General features: G+C 35.4%; 1 protein-coding gene across 5 annotated transcripts in view; it reads left to right on the top strand.

Annotated features, from left to right (window-relative positions):
- The window catches only part of EPG5 (ectopic P-granules 5 autophagy tethering factor), a 171,946-nt gene that overhangs the window by 58,308 nt on the left and 92,548 nt on the right, over nt 1-21,090 (top strand). For 3 of the 5 annotated variants that reach the window (XM_056824380.1, XM_056824381.1, XM_056824378.1), the window contains exons 12-20: nt 4,230-4,393; nt 5,522-5,662; nt 9,346-9,510; nt 11,417-11,536; nt 12,322-12,581; nt 14,294-14,434; nt 16,125-16,269; nt 16,524-16,721; nt 17,105-17,215. In XM_056824380.1, coding sequence (XP_056680358.1) covers nt 4,230-4,393; nt 5,522-5,662; nt 9,346-9,510; nt 11,417-11,536; nt 12,322-12,581; nt 14,294-14,434; nt 16,125-16,269; nt 16,524-16,721; nt 17,105-17,215 — 1,445 coding nt within the window. The remainder of the gene's footprint in view (nt 1-4,229; nt 4,394-5,521; nt 5,663-9,345; nt 9,511-11,416; nt 11,537-12,321; nt 12,582-14,293; nt 14,435-16,124; nt 16,270-16,523; nt 16,722-17,104; nt 17,216-21,090) is intronic. The other 2 variants (XM_007486619.3, XM_056824379.1) reach the window with 1 other exon arrangement.

The following is a 21,090-nucleotide window of genomic DNA, read 5'->3' as shown; positions in this document are numbered from 1 at the left end:
GTTGTGAAACAGAAAGCTACATTTATTCTTTCATGCTAAATATGGTTCTAATCACTGAAGTAAGAATTTTTTGTGGTAGGCAATACATTATTAAATACTCTCAAAATTTGTCTCATCCCTGTTTGCAAAATCTATAGCATTTGTAGAATGTGGAATTTTAAAAATTAATTTCCTCAGGGTGTAGCTGGGTGGCTTACATTGAGCGGCATCTGTCAGGGGTCTATGGGGTCCTGATAAACATTCGAGGGTCCCAAAGGGGTGATGAGAATGAGAAGTGGGGAGAAGGATGACACATATCAGGAGAACCAATGAAGCTGGTAACAATCAGAGGCAAAGTGTATTGATCACAGCTAGTATTTTATAGAGAAAATGATGCAGACTATGGGATTAAGTAAGTCTCTTGTAGGGACAATAGTTAGTAATGATTTACAATCTTAGTAAAGTACTGTAAAGTACTATATAAGTGTCAGCTATTATCATTCTCATCATCTCATCACCAATGTTATTAGACATTGTAATTATTTCAAATCTGTCTTAACTCAGTTTCATCATTTATAAGATTGAAGCAAAAAGGCTCTCTCTCCCAGTCAAGGATTAAATGACTTTTTCTAATGCTAATATTTTAAAACATTTTTATATGTGTGAAAGTTGAGAAGGATAATTTGTTTATATAGACACATTGAAATGATGGGATATCCCTTTATAATCCACTCAGCTTTTGTTCTTTTGTTAATATATTGTTTTTTTTACTAGCATTTTTATTCTTTAAAATCAAGTGACTTGAACTTCTCAAGTTGTATTCCAGATTTAATCAAGAATCTTGGTTAAGCAGCATGAGGTCAGAGACTGTATCTTAATTACCTTTACAAATCACTTTTGAGATGTGTACATTAATGCCCAGGGGTATTTTCTGATCTTCAAAAGCACTCAGCTTAGTAGGTACTTTTTATTTTATTTCACCTAAAAAAAATTAAGACTATTTTTCCATGAGTACATGATTCGTATTCTTTCCCTCCCTTTATCTCTCCCCCCTCCCATAGCCAACGAGCAATTTAACTGGGTTTTACATGTATCATTGATCAAGACTTATTACTATATTATTAATAATTGCATTAGAATTATCATTTAGAGTCTACACCCCCAATCATATTCTCATTGAACCATGTGTTCAAGGAAATGTTTTTCTTCTGTGTTTCTGCTCCCACAGTTCTTTCTCTGGATGTGAATAGCATCTTTCTCACAAGTCCCTCAGAATTGTCTTGGGTCATTGCATTAATGCTAGTAGAGAAGCCCATTACATTCAATTGTACCACAGTGTATCAGTCTCTGTGTACAATGTTCTCCTGGTTCCTGCTCCTCTCACTCTGCATCACTTCCTGGAGGTTGTTCCAGTCCCCATGGAATTCCTCTACGCATTCCCAAGTATTTAAATGGACTCTCTGTACCCGACCTGTCATAGAACCATGGAATTCCTCCAGTTCATCATTCCTTTTAGCACAATAGTATTCTATCACCAACGGATACTACAATTTGTTCAGCCATTCCCCAATTGAAGGTTACTTTTTAAATGGAAGTTGAATGAATTAATTTGTTTGAAAGAGATTTTTCTTTTATGTATCTTACCTGGATTCCCTTAAAAATTTTTTTTCAGCACAATACATTCAGATGCTGTATTCCTCAGTTGTCTATAATAATTTGGATTATGGAATAGTATTCAATTTTGTAATTAATTCTCAAACCACACTTTTGCCTTTAATTTTGGTACTTCTACGATTCAATCTCTTACTAGGACTTTTAACACATAATAAGATTGATTTTATTTGTACTTTTGTTTCTGGTGTCCATTATGGCAAAAATTCCAGGGTATAGAAAAATACTTAAAAACACTTGAAATCTGGAAAATATACAAATTGCATAATCAGATCACAAGATGGTTTTTGTTATAGCGATTGCCTCAACACTGTGGGTTTTGTTTCCTTTTTAATGAAGAACTAAAATTTGGTTCTACATTCTGGCTCAGGGATGTGCCAAGTCTTTACTTACCCAGTCCTTGAAGTGAGTGGAGAGAGTAAAATGAAGAAATGCTTGTTTTTGGGAAGCCTGTCTTCCAAGACTGGGCTTTTTTGGAGAAACCATCATCTGTGATCTCTTATGCATATGTTCCCTAAAGCCTTTCAGGCCACTTGGATAGATAAGATGGATAGATGATGGAGAGAAGAGGAAGAGCAGTAGGGCTGAATCTATTTCATCTCTAGATCTCTCCCTTCCTTGGCTGCATTCATGCTTTTATCTCTAATGGGCAGGCCATTGTGTCACTGAAAATTGTTATGTATACTATAGGTTGTGTTCGGTATAGTTTGGAAACAGTATGTTTTAGTTAAAGTTAAGCTTTAAGGTTAAAGGATATAAAAATAAGTAAAAGATTTGACAGGAAAGGTCCCTAATGCTAAAAGGGTACAAACTTGAACCCATTCTCAACTCAAGGCTTCTCACAAAGACCACTTCCTTCTGGCTATTCCCAGATCTGTTCTATCTTCTTATCTCTATCTAAACCCAGTTTCTATTTGTATAAATCTATTCCTAATACACACACACACACACACACACACACACACACACACACACATAAATAAATCTAAATAATTCTTAAAGTACTGTTTCCAAGTATCCTTCTAGTTCACCACTCCAATGTCAGCCTAGTCAGGGTTTGGCCTGATCAGCCAGAGAGGGCTTCCCGGCCTAGGTAGGCCTCAAAACCTTGCCTTCACTTTGAAGGCTCACAGAATTAAAAGAAAAAGGTCTTCTTTCTTCTCTTTGTTAGTCTTCTGCAGTCACTGCCAAACTCATTTTCTCTATTCCAAGCTGTCAATCTGGTGTTCCCAAGGTTTCAAAGGAAATTCCCAGAGAGCCAGAAAACCACCAGCCTCCAGAGCGAAGGTTAGCTTCCAGAGATTCTTGACAGTTGGAAAATCCAAACCATATCAGTATCTCAGAATTCTGACAAGGAACTATGGCTTCAAATTCTAAGCTGGACCTAAGACCCTGAGACAGTATCTCTCATTTTATACTTAGGCACTAATCTCTTTTAATTAATGCCATATATATATATATATATATATATATAATATAAAATATAAATTTTATAATATATAAAATATTTCCAATAGTTGTCAACCGATGATATAGAGTAAGTTCTTTCTCATTTGTTTGCTTTTTAGAAAAGTCTTTAAAATGTGAGGTGAATAGTCCTTGATTTGTGCCCTGAAATGGTGCAGGTTAGATTGTTAGTTCTCATGCTATTAGTGTTTCTTGGTTAGTTCCATTATAAAGCTACTTAAGTGAAAAGATCATTGATTTATAAAGGCTATATGAATGTTTTTAAAGTAAAGCATTTAAATCTAATAAAATTGAATGCTTACAAGTAAGAGAATTTAGATGCATTGAACAAAAGAAAAATCTTTGTCTTGTTCTTGTATTAGTCTAAAAGTTCTATTGGAAGGAAAGTGAATCTTTTGCCTGAATAGTCATATCTACATGGTGGTTCAAAACATTTTTGTTATATTGAGTTGCTTCCTCTGAATGGATTGTAGTGAGAGAAGCATGGCATAGTGGATACAGGACTGACTTAAAAGTTGGAAATATCTGGCTTATAACCCCTTTGTCTGACACATGTTAGTCTCTCAATGCCCATGAAAACTCTCTAAGAACACAAATTATAGACAAATTGCTGATCTCCATCCTTAGAAAGAATTTTTAGTGGGCCAACAAAAACAGTGTTCCATATACTTGTATATATGTACTGCCCTCTGGTGACAAGATAAAGTACTCTATATACAGGGATTTTTTCCTCTGAGAAACCAATGACAAATAATATCATATTTGTGATTGAGATTTTCAGCTTTTGAGCTGAATTTTCTGAATAAATATCTGTTTACAGGTAAACTTTTAAGAAGTTTTCTCCCCTCTTTTGTAAAGATGAATATATTTGTACTAAAACCAGACAGTTGTGTTTTGGAGTTGGAATCGAGCTTATGGGACATCCAATAGATCTTTCCTTAAATTCGGGGAGCCATTTTATAGCATAGAATGTTTATGCTTTTTTCAAATTGTCTAAGTTCTGTGTATTTTTATGCTGTTTTTAGTGACAAATGGATAGGCGAATAAAATTAACATGATTTGTGTTAACCTCTACCTTTCTCCTCCTTAATTGCTCTGATTTGAATTTTCAGACACAGAACATCTTGTGAGTTTTGAGAATTATATTTCTACCATGAATAGCTCAGAAGAAATTTGCCTTCTTACCACTTTTGCTCAGATGGCTCAGGCAAGAAGGACCAATGTGGATGAAGACTTCATAAAAGTTATTGTGCTGGAGATTTATGAGGTGAGCCAGGTAGGGATGAAATAGCGGCCAGAAAATCTTTCTCCTAATTTATCCTTTAAGTCCTTTGTGATTAGTATAGAAAAAAACTACTTTGTGGCATTGAGCTTCCAGAGCTACATTGGCTGCTCTGAGCAAGCAGCCGTCTAGGTCTCTCAGTTTAAAAATGGGAAATGGAGTCTGAGTTAAGAACAAAGTATAGACTCTTTGGGGAGGGGGACTCAGAAGGGGTAGTTCTGTTACTGCTTACCTAAAGATTTCTCTAACTTCAAGGACACAAGGGGAAGGAAGGAAATTGAATTTTACAGTGAGATCCTTACTTACAAGGGCAGGGATTACTGGCAGTTTGCTTAGAAGCTAAGAATTGGAGAGATCTACTTGTTTTGGCTTCTATGAGTATCAGGTATATCCAGGATAGGCTTGGACATGTGCAAACATTGTGAAGCTTTTGCCACTGCTGGGAGACCAGTCAGGTTTACACCGTGTCTTTGATACCGAGTACTCTTATTGATTGTATTCAGGTTTTTCACAAGTCATATTTTGGGCAAAAACTGTGCAGTCTGTATTTAGAACACCACAATTGTTATGTGTATATTAATTCTTACTAGACTGTATGCTTGATTGCAAGGAAATGTTATACTCCTCTTTGTGTTCCCTACAGTGCTTAACACAGTACCTTAGTTAGAGAAGATATTTTAAGAAATGTGGAATCAGTAATATGAATTTGCTCCTAGAGATGTACTAATAAGTAAGCATTTGTAGTTTATAATATTGTAACTAGGAATATTGTTTTACAAATTGTAATTCCATTACAAGATTTCAATTTTTATTGTTAAAACTTGTCTTTCTTTTCTCAATTCTAACATATTATTTAGTCCATTTGAAGCAATTTTGCTCCTGTTTGCAAATTTAGGATACTTTTGCTTAGTTGGATGTTTTATACCATCATGGGGTGAACAGTGTATGTGCTAACCCTCTGGTGTTACATAGTTTGTATAACTGAATTTCAGGAATCTAGGGATAAAGCTGCAAACTAGAAGTTGATGTAGAATAATCTCTTCTTTTTTTTGAAATCACATACTTTTAAAGTGCATTTGTTCTAGTGACTAATATTCAAAATGCTATCTTTGTTCTCTTTAGGTAGCCTATGTTAGCCTTTCTACCAGAGAGACTTTTTCAAAAGTTGGTCGAGAGCTTTTGGGATCTATTACTGCTGTTCATCCTGCAATCATTTCTATTCTTTTGGATAGAGTTAAGGAGACCGTTGACCAAGTTGGAATGGTAAGGGCATTATTTGTAAACAATAACACAATAAAAAGTTATCAGGGTTCACTATCTGAAAAGACTTCATACTTCTTTTAGGTCCACTGAAGGAACAATCTAATTTACATTTCATTTTTTTTCTATAGTTTTTTTCTATAGTAACCTGTACTTCAATTAAAAATTCTTAGTAAATAAAAGTTCTTTATTTTAAATGAGTCTATTTGAATTTCTTAATTGTGTCATACCAGGAAGCCCAACTGGTTGAAACAGAAAGTTAAAAAAAAGTCAACCACTGTTTAACTTTGAATAGAATGAGAAAAAAAAATGATTTTGTTTTTTACTTGTAATGAATGGATCTAGGCCATTTTGATCTTTAGCTTTCTCAGAATTCTGTTATAACTCTGGAGGCACCTAGGTATTTCAGTGAATAGAGAGCGAGGCCTAGAGTTGAGAGGTCCTTGATTCAAATGTGTTCTCAGACACTTCCTAGCTATTTGATCCTGGGCAAGTCACTTAACCCCAGTTACCTAGCCCTTACTGCTCTTCTTCTTTAGAACCAATTCTTAGCATCAATTCTAAGAAAGTAGTTAAGGGTTAGAAAAAAACATTATCATAAATTTGTATGGATCCATTAAACTTTAATTCTTATTTTATATTAATCACATGCTTAAAACACATAAAAAGTTATACAAACTTCATGAATGTTTCTTTTTGTAAATTGTGGGTCTCCTTTGTTTATTGAATTCCAACAAAGAATGAGTAGTTCTGATTAGTTATAGTCTCAGTTTAGAACAATGTTGGAATTGATTTCATATCACCATAGAACTTTGAATTCTTAAAGAACTTTGCCTTTTTGTATTTGTATTTGTCACAGGGTCTCTGTGGGTGTTATAATCAATGCAGCTCATCTGCATCAGTTCATACAGTCTTCTTAGGTTTCTTTGAGTCTGTTCTTTTCATTATTTCTTAAGGCATGATTTACATTCATATTCCATAATTTGTTCAGCTACTCTTCAATTGATAGGTACCCCCTTATATTTAACAAAAAGGGCTGCTAAAGATATATTTGTGCATATGCATCTCTTTTATATTTGATGTCTTTAGATCTGGTTATAATAGTTGTGTTGCTTGGTCAAAAGTATATGTACAATTAATGATGTTATGAGCAAATTCCAATAGCTTTCTGGAATGGTTGAACTAGTTTGTAGTTCTGTCTAGTGTACATTAATATGCCTGTTTTTCTATAGCCCCTCCAACATTTGTCATATTCCATTTTTGTCATATTTGTTAATCCACTGGGTCTGAAGTAGAACCTCAGACTTGCTTTAATTTGCATTTCACTTACTAATGATTTATTGCGTTTAAATTTTGTTTGCTGATAGTTTGGATTTCCTCCTTTGGAAAAAGCCCATTTCTATCCTCTGACCCCTTCCTTATCTATTGGAAAATTGCTCATGTTCTTATAAATTTCATTTGGTTCTTTATATATCTTAGAAATGACACTATTAGTAGAGAAACTTATAAAAGTTTTTTTTTTTTCCATAGTGTAGTAGAGGCATGGGGAGAGAGAGAGAACTTGCAAGAACCAAGGCTGGAGACCTACCTCTAGCTGTCAATCAAGAGAAGGTTCCAATGGAATGTTCCCAGGAGTGGCAGTTGGGGGTTTCTAGCCACACTGAGAGGGAAAAAAAAGGCTTTTGGTCTTGGTCTCTGTCTCTCTGACTCTGGGTAGTTGAAGCTGATAAGAAAAAGAAACTTGGCTTTTGAGTTGGTGGTCTATTGAGAATTGAGCTGGCCAGGAGAAACTGAAAGGCTTTGAACTTTGTTTCTTTCTGGGGTTAAGCTGAGAGACCTTACTGATTTCTTGTGAAAAAGAAAGAAGATCTTAAAAGGCTGTTGTCCTCCATCTCCCTAATTGTTTTAGAGTCACAGTTTGTGACTGGATTACTTCCTCAAACCTTCCTAAAATTTTCCCTGTAGTTTAGGGAAATCCTCATCCCTCTTACCTCAGTTTCCCATCCTGTTATCACAATAAACCCCTTATCTGAGAAAGAAAACTAGTATCTGTTGTAGTTCACTCAGGGGGAGAGGGAAGATTGGGGAGGCGAGGGAGGCAAGGGAGAAGAGGGTTGGAGAGAGAGGGAGTGAAGGGGGTAGGAGGAGGTTTAGAAAGATATACTGATCCTTCAGCCATCAGTGGGGATCAATAGGCAGAACCCCAAAACAAACCCCAGAGTAGACCCCAGAGTAAACTCCAGAGCAATCCCCTGTGTACCAGTATTCCTGTGTGGCATCCCTCAGCATTTCTCATTCCTACCTTCATTACTAATAAGCAGGTTTAGGTTCCTGTAGCAGCTTTCTCTAGTCAAAAGCCAGAGAACAGCAGTCATTGCAAGAAGAAACAGTTTCACTCAGTTTATCTTTCTATTTCAATAAGTAATAGTTTTCCTTTCAGTTTATTATTCTATTTCAATAGTTACCCATTTCCTTTCTAATTTTAATTGCATTTGGTTTGTTTGTGGAAAACCTTTAAAATTTTATGTATCAAACCTGTCCATTTTATCTTTTGTTATCCTTGGTAATCACATGTTTGATCATAAACTTTTTCCTCATCAAAAAAAAAAAAAGCAAATTGCTCCTAATTTGTTCAGGATGTGACCGTTTATATCTGCCATGTATCCATTCTAAGGTCATTTTTGTATATGCCATGAGGTATTGCTTTAAACTTAATTTCTATCAGACTGCTTTCCAGTTTGCCGTTTGCTGGCATAATTAAGAACTCAGAGTCATGTCTACACCACAATATAAGAAACAGGAGTGTAACGTTACATAGAAGAATACAGATTTATTTTGATTTTAATAAAAAGCATGCCCCTTAAAAGTTCTGTAACTTGGAATCATCTTTGGACCACACTTGAGGACTTACTATATAAAGGACATTTGTACTGAATCTTTTTGTCATAGAAGTTATTGTTTCACATTAACACTATTATAAACCTGCATTTTAAAATTAGATTTTTCTTCAAATGAAGAGTTACTACTTGTTATATTGAAAATAAGATTGATCTGCAAACAAGGTTACAAAATTTGCCATATATATCAATCATGTTTCCAATTTTGTGTTGCTATTGCCCATTGTTTTCTCTTTCTCTTGCTTTAATAAAATGAAGACATCCAAAAAAGCTATTTTTTTTGAGCCTAGATCTCTCTCTTTCCCTCAGGATGAAAGTTATAGAGTGTCCATTCATTGGCCTGATCTTATTGCTGATCAGCAAGGAAGCTTTGACCTGGGTCAGTTTGACTTTTCTTATGCAGCCCAGTGGACCCCCCCATGCCCTGAAGCTCATCATATTTTGATGATTGATTTAGTTTGGATACCCAATCAACCTTGGTCCTGCTGCGACTTAGAATTCTTTTTTTAATTAAAAAATGTATTTAAAAAGTTTTTTCCATCTTTACATGATTAATTTTCTTTCCCTCTTCTCCCTCCTCCCCCCTCCCAGAGCCAACAAACATTTCCACTGGGTTGTAGAAATGTTATCACTTGATATCTATTTCCATATTATTCACTTTTGCCCCCTGGTGTATTTTTAAATTTAATTCACGCTTATTTTTAAATTCTCTTTTTCTCCTATTCCTATTACTATTCATATCTTTATCTTAATTCTCAGTCTTATTCTTTTTTATCCCCTTTTAATAAGGTTTCCCTATACTTATTTAAAGAGCTGCCTTTGTATCTGTGGCAACCATCTACCTCTGAAATAGCTGTGATTCGGGATTGGTTACTGAATTACAATTTGTCAGCTGTGAAGAATAAATTGGCCTGTGTTATTTTGGAAGGAATGAACTGGGGATTTGGTGAACAGGTATGCCTTAAGCTTTGTGTTATAGAAATAAATGATTCTATGTTTCAAAAGCATATTTCTTCTGAAATAATGTGATTTTAGTGATAGTAAAGCATGAAGCTGTTACAGAAATGCTTTTCTTTCCAAGGTAAGTGAATTCTTTTAACTACTTTGAAATTTGGAATTTTTTTCACTTTCTTCTTTGCCATGTGAACGTTCTCTTAAGTGAACACAGATTATCCAAATTGATAATTCCTTCATTTATTTGTTGCTTGCTATTTGATGTATAGCACCTTGGTCTTAATATTTTCTGCCCTCTCATATCTGTCTACCAAATTATTATTTTCAAAACATATCACCCCCCTCCTTAGGCCTCATTATTTTAACCATAGAAAGATGGAATCAGAACAGGTGATCTTAAAAATTATATAATCTGTAAACAAATTTTATACCTTTGATATAATGATGCCTTTGAATGACATAATTCTAACTTGGAAAAATAATTAATTCATTATATTTATCATTGATTGTTTGAGTGATTAATCAGTTAGAAATTTTTGCACAGTTACTTTGTGCCCAATCACTGTAATGTTGGTGAAAGTGGTATGATATTGAAAGGAGAAATGTAAAAGTAGTACACGTGCTAGTCCCTCTCTTTATGAAACTTCGATCTAGTTGAGGCACCAAGAGTAATAGTGAAAAAATTAAATGCTATCTCATGAAATTTCCTAATTGAAGTGCTCTAGTAGTTCAAAGAAAGGAATATTAGGTTGAGCTTGTATAGTTGGAAAAGAATTTCCTTAGCTGGCCTTGAATAATGGTTTAGATTTGTATAGGTAAATGGGAAGAGAGAAGCATCCTAAAGTAAAGAGATGAACAGTAAGGGGCTGCAAGGTGACAGTGGATAGAATTTAGGATGAAGAGCCAAGAAGATCTGAGCTCAAATCTTGCCTTAGATATGTCAGCTGTGTGATTTTTCCAAATCACTTAACATCTCAGCATCCATTTCTTCATTCTTAAGAATAAGGATGATAATTCACAGAGTTGTGAAGATCAAATGAGATATTTGTAATGTCATTTCACATTACCAGCTTTATTCATAGTTATTTGTACTAGTTTTAATTTTCTAACTAGGCTATAAGTTGTAAAAGGGAATTCTTAATCCCTTTCTCTAATTTAACTGGGGACCTAGAGAGATGTGTAAAAGGAAGTAGACACCAGAGGGACAGGAAGTGAGGTAAGAATAAGGCCAGCCTGAGGACTGAGAGGGGCTTTTTGATCTTTTTTGGGTTGGGAGGTGGTTGGTTGTTGGTAGTTGGTCATTGTGGATTGGTGATTAGCTGGTAATGTGGGTTGGTGATTAGTTGCTGGTTGGTTGTTGGTGATTAGTTGTTGGTTGGGAGATATAGGTAGTTATAGGGTAGTTAATTAGGTATTAAGCAATTTCTTTCTCTGTATTTTTCTTTCCTATATTTCTCTCCCTTACTATATTCATTTTATTATATATTTTTATTATCTTTATTTTAATAAAACTAAATTGTTAATTGTTGTAAGCTACTAGAAGTTTTCTCTGGCTTAAAGGGATAATATTAATTTACAACTCTACTATATTCTCATTAAAACTTAAGATATTAAAAGCTGCTTTCTTATTTTGTCACAATTCTTAATTTAAACCGTGCAAAGCTACATAGGAAAGAAATCCTGTTATTTATTCTTTGTGTCTCCTATAGTACTTAATATAGAATCTTGTGTAGAATAGACACTCAGTAAATGTTTTTTGAAATGACTGAAGATGAGGCAAAGGGTGGTTGTAGTATTTAGACCAAAGGATAACAAATAGTTTGAGAGCTGTCCTAGTCCTCACAAAATACAAAAAAAATTTAGAGGAAGATCTCCAGCATATTATAATTGTTTTCTTCTTTAAAAGGATACACTTCATCTGGATCAGACTATTCATGCTGAAGTGGCTTTAATGATTCTTGAAGCTTACCAGAAGTACCTTGCTCAGAAACCATATGCTGGATTACTTTCTGAAAGCATAAAACAGGTATTTATTTTGCCTTTAACTACTTAAATATTGATTATATAAAACTTTGCCTTTTGAGGGTATTGGAAAAATTAAATTGCATCAAGGCATCATCAAGTTTCAGATAACTCATATTGAACTTGGGGACTGGACAGGGGCCTTTCAAGTAAAAACCTTTATGTAAGCATTTCACCCTTGGAGAATTGTGCCTGAATATGGCTTCTCCTACTCCTCACATGCCCATCATGGTCTCTTAGTCAGTTTGGATTATGAAGTACAAGTATCCCTTCTTCATCACAGGGTTTAGGATTGTAGTGCCCCCATTACCTGGAAAATCCACATAAAATTTCCTGTCCCATCTTACATACCAGAGATGTCTGTGAATTTTTTCTTTTTCCTTTTATGGGGTATTTACAGCACCTTATTGTAAAACTTTCTGGTCATACGCTGTATAATCTCTTAACTTTTTTCGTGTTGTCTGCTGGCCTTTGCTTTTGCCATCTGTGACTTCTGCAAACCCCTCCCCCCCAAATTCCTATTTAATTTCTTATGCTGACTCCTGATATATTGGAACTGTGAGGGGGAATGTTCTGACGGAAGAGATACCTGAATTTGGCAAGTGACATGAAGTGGTGGTTTAGTTAAGCATTATTTTTTCTTTTGCATATGTAAAGCAAAGACTGAGTACCAGGAGAACATTATTCCCTTTCTAGCACATGGATATAATTTGTGTCTAGTGGAACATGAAAGAAATTTAGGGGGTTAATTAAATTTGTTGTGATGATATCTTTTAAAAATTGTTTTAGGTTTCATATTTGGCCAGTATTGTACGTTATGGAGAGACACCTGAGACCTCATTTAACCAATGGGCTTGGAATTTGATTCTGAGGTTAAAACTTCACAAAAATGATTATGGAATGCAACAGAATTGTCCAACGGTTCCTTTCTCGAGCACCGTACCAGATATGAATGAATCACCCACATTTCATCCCCTACTGAAGGCTGTGAAGGCAGGCATGCCCATTGGCTGTTATCTAGCCTTATCCATGACAACTGTGGGCCATAGGTACAGCATAATACTTTTGTCTTAATAATATGTGTTTTTCCAGGATGAAGTACCCTAAAAAAAATTGTGGTACCTTGATGGAGTCAGTGTAGGTTCCTAAAGTCTTACACATTTAAAATGCCTGAGCAAAGTGATTTGGGCTATCTAAACTCATGATCTTTGAGGACAAGTACTACCTTTCTCATCCTTATGTTTGTATAGGACCTTGTACATTCAGTACACTCCAGAAAGCTAATTTGTTCTTTTACAATAAGTTTGATTGTCAAGCAGACTGGAATATTCATGTCCACTGGTCAGAAGAGAATTCTGTTGGGAAGCCAGAATAAAATACTAAGGTTTTTAAAATATAAAATCATAGTGAAGTACATGATTTTTTTTCTTTTTTAAATTTAAACCCTTACCTTCCATCTTGGAGTCAATACTGTGTATTGGCTCCAAGGCAGAAGAGTGGTAAGGGCTAGGCAATGGGGGTCAAGTGACTTGTCCAGGATCACACAGCTGGGAAGTGTCTGAGGCCAGATTTGAACCTAGGACCTCCCATCTCTAGGTCTGCCTCTCAATCCACTGTGCTACCCAGCTATCCCCCTGAAGTACATGATTTTTATTTTCTTTAAGCAATAGTAGTCTCTCAGTGAAGTTTTCAAATCCCCATATTTGTCCATACTTTTGACTTCTGATTTTTATGTAATGGAAAGATCCCTGAGTCTGGAGTCAGAGGAGCTGTATTTGAATCATGAGTCTGCTACTTACTCCTTGTTTGTCATTAGACAAGTCATTCTGCCTTTATGGGCCTAAGTCTCTAAGATGAGGGGATTAAACTGACTTAAGACCTTTTTCAACTCTAAAGTGTATGATCTTATTATATTGTGTCTTATAGTAATCTACCGTAAGGCGTCATTATGGATTTTAATGGGAAAAGAGAGTGATAGATTGAGAATAGTCTTTATTGAGGTGCCCCTGGGAAAGATTCTTCTTCTTTTTTTTTTTTAACTCTTACTTTTTTATCTTAGTGTGGTAAAGTCTAGGCAAATGAGGTTAAATGATTTGTCCAGGGTCACACAGCTAGGAGGTATATGAGGCCAGATTTGAACTCAGGTTCTCCTGTCTCTAGGCCTGGAGTCTGTCTATCTACTTTATCTCTTAACTGCCTCTTGGAAGGCTTCTAATATGCAGGAATCTTGTCTAGTTCTCTTGACTTTAAGAGTGCCCTCTTTCTGGAGAAAAAAAAAAAACCAAAAAACATTCCTCCCCCATTATCTCTTTTAAAGGCGGTGTTTTACCTTTTTTGTCCTGGTTATCCCTAATGCAGATGTACTTTTAACTACACATAGTAGTTCAGCTGAATTACAGATTTATAGATGAAAACAATAAAACAATTAAACATAACAAAGAAGAATTTCTACTTTGGATGAACTCAGATGTGGGATTTTTAGATCATGATGATATGGCTGATATGAACCTATTTTTTGTAATGTCTTTTAAATAGATCAAGTGGCTATCTAGAGAAAGAGACCTCCCATAATGGCCTCTGTCTCTTGCAGGAGATAGTTATTCCTTTGAATCTTATCCACCTTGCTATTTACTGACTGAAAATTCTTAGCAGCAACAAAGAACTATGTTGAAGAGCTGAAATGTTTTTAGTACAGTAGCTTATCAGAGACTCAACATTTTATACTTTGAACCATATTGCCTATTTTTTTTCCTCTTGGCAGCATTGAGAAATTTTGTGCAGAAGGTATTCCATTGTTGGGAATTCTGGTCCAGTCTAGGCATCTGCGAACAGTAGTTCATGTTCTGGATAAGATTTTGCCTATGTTTTACCCTTGCCAGTATTACCTTTTGAAGAATGAACTGTAAGTATAGCCTGGGCTGGGTGGATTATTCATCTGTAGTATGGGCATTATATTTTGTTTTTTCCAATAACCTGTAGGGGATGTTTTAGCAATTACTTTTCATGTGTGGAGCAAAAGATATTACTTTTTTTTGGTTTTGTATTTAGGTTTATAAGCAGTTTATTTGCTAAGGGCTTTTTAGTTTTTTTTAAATAAGATTCAAAAAATAACTTCTGATTACCCAAAGCTTGGCATTAGGAGAAACAACTCTACATTTAGAGAAAAGAGTGCTGCTGATAGTTAGCCAAGGAGTTGTCAGAATAGCAACAAGGAACTTGCTTACATTTATCTTAAATATCTTCAATTCATTGAGAAACATATGAGGGAAGCAGATTAGTGTGACTCTTAGTCAGCTCCCAACTGCCAAGGACCTAGAGGCGCCCCTTACTCACTCTAGAGGTGCCCCTGGCATGGTCTGGCTCTGACTCTGGCTCCGTAGGTGGGGCAGGGCAGGGTTGATCAGCTTGCGTTTTGGTGGGAGCTTTTTCACCCCCTTATAGTGTGGAAATGGCCAAATCCCACGTGCCTTCAATGCTGTGCACTACTGTAGAGTCCCTTTGTTCTTATGAATTTGGTTTTTTTGGTCTTTTGAGGTAGTCTATATCAGTGGGTGCTGAGGAGAGGACAAGTCTTGTGTCTAGACTGCTGCCATGTTTACCTGGAAGAGATTAGTGTGATTCTTGCTGGGAATATGTGAAACATCTATAAAGTAATGATAGAATGACATAATTGCAAAATAATATTAATGTGGGATTCCCAAGTATAGAGGAAATGTAAAGCAGGGATAACAAGTTAGGGTGGGACTGAGAGTGGGACTAAGGCAGCATCATGGAAGAAGTGGGGCTTGTACTGCTAATGAAAATACATGGGGGTCTGAATTGGTGGAAAAAAAGGAGGCAGAGGTGGAAAGGAATGAGATGTTTAAGGGATACTAAAGAATCCAGCAGTTTAGCTAGATCAAGAGCTCAGTAAAATCAGTTAAAGATAAGTTTGGGTAATGGATTAGGGACAGTTGAAGGAGGGTCTTAATTGTAAATTATAGAGAATAGGCAACACAGCATAACTGTGGATGTAAAAATAGGCGTTTTATTTAGATATTTGTGAGGATTTGCTAAAAATGTTTTTTCTTGTAAAATTTTTATTTTTTCCTCCTATTAAACTATTTTGCCCATTTGGATCAGAAGTTTGTTAGGGAATAGGATTTCATTTAAGGGGGGAGGATTAGCTATTTTTCAAGCAACCTGTTTTTATTCATGCTCAGCAAACTATATGCTTTTGTGTGCATTAGCTTGTGGATATTTACATTTAGGAGGGGGCTGTTGAAAATGCTTATTGTTAGCTCCTTTTGCCTTTATGTTTGAAGGCTTTCTTTAAAAGAAATTGACTTAAAGTCCTTAAAGTTTACTTGAAAAACCTATATTTGTGAATAACCTCAGGCTATTCTTATTTGTGCAAACCAATCCAAAGGAATTTTGTTTCCAGTTCTTAATTTTGCCTTCCTTCTTATCCTTTTCTTCTCCATGTGGTTTTATTCTGATTAGACTCTTAAGAACAAGAATTGGTTCAATTCTCTTCCACTTCCTTCTGATTTCCCGGCTGTTAATTATTAAAACTTCTTTGAATGTCTTTTATTTTTCTATTTTATATGTAGGTTTTTATCATACCTCCATCTATTTTTGCACTTGGATAGTGGTATTCCTCAAGGAATGACCCAACAAGTCACTCACAAAGTGGCCCAGCATTTGACAGGAACCAATTATGGAGAAAATGTGAAGCTTCTCAGCAGTATGATACAGGTTAGGAAATGGATCTAGTCTTGCCATTGGGCATCATTGTCTTCAGACATATGTTTGTCTTTTGATTCAATCATAGGAGCTCTACTTTAACTATATTTAATATATAGTTAAGCACCATTGTTGCTTAGTTGATTGATACCATGGACATCAGCAGTATTCCAACCATTTTTATTGGTGATTTTAGGAATGCTAAGAAAGGGGAGGTGGGATGATAGTTATTTACATTCAGATTGACTAGAACCTTTTCCCCACAGGCCCACATTTCTGTAAGCACTAAACCCAATGAAGTAGGACCTGTTGCTGTTTTAGAATTCTGGGTCCAGGCCCTCATAAGCCAGCAGTTTTGGTACCGAGAACAGCCCATTCTTTTCTTAATGGACCACTTGTGCAAAGCAGCTTTTCAGTATGTACAAGAGGATTGTGTACAAAAACTACTTTACCAACAGCACAAGGTAAAAACATTTGTAATATCTGTTTTCTATGATTGTTGAATATATTTCAGGCTTGTACATAGGTTAAGTCCATTGTCCTGTAAATGTTTCTACCATCCCCAAATCTACTTCGTGTTCATCTTCTACTGATTGCTCTAATACATCCATTGGATTGAAAGAACACAGTTTTAGTATCTACAGCCAAATAACTTTATATAGGAAAAGTAGAACTCATTAAATTTCCTTTAGGGGCACTCCTTGATACCTTCAAGTCCCAGGACATGTACTTTTTCATCATAGCTTTAGAGTCTAATTATCATATTAAGGAGAGGCTACAGTTGAAGTTCTTAAAAGTCTTTACTTTTGTCTTCTCAACTTTTTTATTTTTTATTCTGCTTGGGCAGAATGCTTTAGGTTATCACTGTGACCGGAGCTTGCTCTCTTCTTTGATGAGCTGGATTGTGGCTGGTAACGTGACCCCATCTTTTATTGAGGGAGCTGCTGCTCCCAGTCAGGTAGGAAATCTGTCCAATATGAGCTCCTAGAATGATCTACACAAAATAGTGAATACCTCTTTTAAAAATTAAACATTCTGGGAACAGCTGGGTGTCTCAGTGGAGAGCCAGGCTTAGAGACAAGAGATCCTGGGTTCAAATCTGGCCTCAGACACTTCCTTGCTGTGTGACCCTGGGCAAGTCACTTAACCCTCATTGCCTACCCTTTATTGCTCTTTTGCCTTGGAATCAATACATGGTATTGATTCCAAGGTAGAAGGTAAGGCTTTAAAAAAAAAATTAAACATCTCTAGAAAAAAAGAGCTTGGTCTTTTACTTTTCCACATACTCTGGTACCATTTCAGTTAATGAGATAAATATGAAAAGCTGTAGTGGCTTATAGAATATTTCATAATGCACTAAGTTGCACATTAAAGCCAGCTAAGTTCCTTTTTTAAGACCTGAGATAATCTTGGTCAGAAATGATACCTAGAATTTATTAATCTAACTGTCTATTTAATAGACCTCGTAGGGGCTGCTAGGTGACATAGTGGATAGAGTGCCAGGCCTAGAATCGGGAGGACCTGGGTTCTGATCTTAAGACACTTCCTGACTGTGTGACCCTGGGCAAGTCACCTAACCTTCATTGCCTAGCCCTTGCCTTTGTCTTAGAATTGATATTTAGACAAAAAGTAAAGTTAAAAAAGTCTTCGTAGTCAGTTTTTAATTCCTTCTTAATACAGAAAGAGGGTTTTCATGGAAGTCTGAAGTAATTTAAGAGAATTCAATTCTTCACAGACTATTTTTAAGTCCTCAAGAAGGATGGGGTTGTTTTAATTTTTACTATTCCTCTTTGCTGAATAGGAACTCTGTATGAATAAACTCCTACCTCAGCAGGTCAGCTCTTCCTCTGCAGCTTCAGGTCTTACAGAGTTGCCTAGAACATTGGGAAGTTAAGCTATCTGGCCACAGCTATGCAGCTGTATATATCAGGAAGGGGTCTTGAACCCAAGTCTTCCTGGCTTCAAGCACAGATCTCTAGTCAGTATACCATGTTATCTCTTTTGCTAAATTACCAAGTTTATTTCTCATTCTTTATGGAAAATCATGTCATGGTAACAGAGTTCTTAAGGATGATAGATTTCTTTCTGTAGCATTTGTATTTCATTTTGATCTTGCCCTCACTCAGCCTCTTTCCTTTGAACATGTTCCTTGTGTTTTTTTTGCCAGATGTTTACTTCTGCTTTTGGAATGCTGTCCATAAACCACAAAGTTGTCCCATGACAGGGTGGTAGAAAAGGAAGAGTGCTAGTTTTGGGATTATAATGATTAGATTTAAATAATAGCTCTGTGATCCAGGACAAATCATTGAATTTCTTATACCATCTGGTTTCTCTTATGTAAGATAAGGATAATATACTACCTGTATATAATAGCTACTGCACATAGGGTTAGTTCAGGGCTTCAATGTTGTAAGATATGTGAAGCTCTTTTTAAACTCAAAAATAATGTATAATGTCACTATTGTTAGGATTTCTAAAGGATTATTATAAGATTATTGCATTGGCAAAGAAATCTTATATGAATCTTTAGGGATGCAGTGACTAGTTCTTAGCGTTATGCCATCCACATTGTTTTTAATCTCTATATAATTTTAATGATTTATATTTTATTCATTTGTGGTATGACTGAATAAATAACTCCATTACTTATTCAATTTTTTTCTATCACATGATAATACTTAGTTGAAAGGCTTTTAACAGTGTTTAGTGAGACCTAATTTTTTTCCATATAGGGCAGTTAGTGTGCCTTATGGGAATATTTGTGGTCCAAAAAATATGAATAAATGAAAGCAGAAATACTCAACTATCCTTTATACTGTAGGAAATAGGTAAGGGATAGAGTGCATTTTATGGATTAGCTATAAGAAGAGAAGAAGAGAATTTGGATACAAGGCCTGGGAGAGGATTCTGAGAAGGAGAGAAGGATTGTGGGAGTTTTACTGGCAATTAACTGTCATTTGCACACTCTGCCCTGATCTCCACCAAGCTGGAAGGAGGTGTTTTTGCTCTGACAGAATTTCTCTTGGTAGTCTTAAATCTCGTGGAGAGATTAGTGACTCCTTGGATGAGAATTTGTTTCCCTGAGTACAAAGATCATTTGCCAGTTATCCATCTGCCAGAAATCCTCTTGGGCTGAGGTAATCCAAAGATTGTCATCTGAGACTTTGGGTTATATAGTATAGTCAAACCCAGGCTTTCCTTTTTCCCTCTTTTTGTTAATCCAGAGTAAATAGGTTAGTTTAGAGTCAGATAGTTTTGTTTTTTTTTTTTAGTTAAGATCAGGCTGCTGTAGTCAGGTCCCAGAGAAGAGAAAGAAGAGCTCTCCTTTTGCAGGAGGCGTAGAAGTTGGGTGGAGTTGGTTTAAGAGTGTTAGGGTCTTACCTACCAGTTTTCCTTACTCTTATTATAAAATAAAATTGTTTTCTTATAATACACCATAATGCACTAAAAATAGGAACTGATATAGACAACACAAGCAGAAGATATAGACCTAAATTGAGACTTTATTAATGACTTCATAATCATGAATTTATCAAAGAAAAAAATAAAGTAGTAACTATGCAAAAGGGAATGATTCTAGTGTTTTTGTGATGCAACTAAAGCCATCTTCAGAGGAAAAAATTTATCCTGACAAAGACATGTTAATAAAATGGAAAAGGAGAGGACTTAGGGTATATAATAAAAAAATCTAGACTATCATCAAATAAACTCAGAATTAGCATAAAGGAAACTTTCAGAAATTAGCAGAAATAGATTAAATGGAAAATGAAAAGCCCAGAGAATAAGTAAGCAAAACTAAAACCAAGTGTTTTGAAAGGACAACCAAAGTTGATAAAATTTTAGCTAATTTGATCAAAATGAAGAGAGAGGAAAATCAGATCACTGAAATATGAACAAAACTAAGAATATTTGTGGCTTCCTCTATCATTCTTTCACTCAATTAACAAACTTTTCTTTTTTCTTTTCTTGTCCTTACCATCTATCTTAGAATTGATATAAGTATTGATTCTAAGGCAGAAGAGAATGGTAAAGGCTAGGCAGTTGAAACTAAGTGACTTGCCCGAGGTCACACAGCTATGAAGTGTCTGAGGTCAGATTTGAACCTAGATCCTCCCAACTCTCAACCTGGTGTTCTATTCACTCTGCTACCTAGTGGTCCCAATTAACAATCTTTTATTAAATGTAATACATGTACCCCAGGTTTTGCTGATGAAACCTCTGTCCATATTGGTGGAGATAATTTCATACATGAATGAAATCATAAGTCTTTACCAAAATAAATGAAACTAATAAAAATAGTTTATAAAAATATATTTTCTCTGATGGTAAAAGAAAGGCAAGGCAAAAAATAAAGTTGCTTATGTTACCTGATTCTAGTGACTTAAAATGTTTTTTGGAAAGCTCCCCAAACCTTTTTTTTTTAAACATTTTTTTCATTTATTTTTTTAAATTTCATCTTTCTGTTAAATACAGAATCAAATGACAAGTTTTTATTAAGCACCTACTATGGGCCAAGAATCATGGTAGGTAGAGGGATTCCAAAGACATAAATGAAAGTCTCTGACTTCAGGGGGCATCTTACAATTTTAGACATCACATATATAGATACTCAGAATATATTCAATAAGCCCAAAGTAATTTTGAGGTTAGACGTATTAGCATTAGGAATAATAGGAAAAGTCTTTTGTGAGAAATGGCATTTGAGGTGACCTTTGAAAAGTTAGAGATTTAAGTGGCAAAGATGAAAAGGGCTAAAGCACTGAGATGGGAGATGCTCTGTTAATGTGGGAGTAAGGATAAAAAAGGCTAATTTAGCTCTGTTTAGGGGTAGGA

This window comes from Monodelphis domestica, chromosome 3 (genome assembly GCF_027887165.1).
Source record: "Monodelphis domestica isolate mMonDom1 chromosome 3, mMonDom1.pri, whole genome shotgun sequence".
Classification (NCBI taxonomy): domain Eukaryota; kingdom Metazoa; phylum Chordata; class Mammalia; order Didelphimorphia; family Didelphidae; genus Monodelphis; species Monodelphis domestica.
The sequence above is the reverse complement of the archived record's forward strand: the minus strand, read 5'-3'. Positions and strand labels throughout refer to the sequence as shown.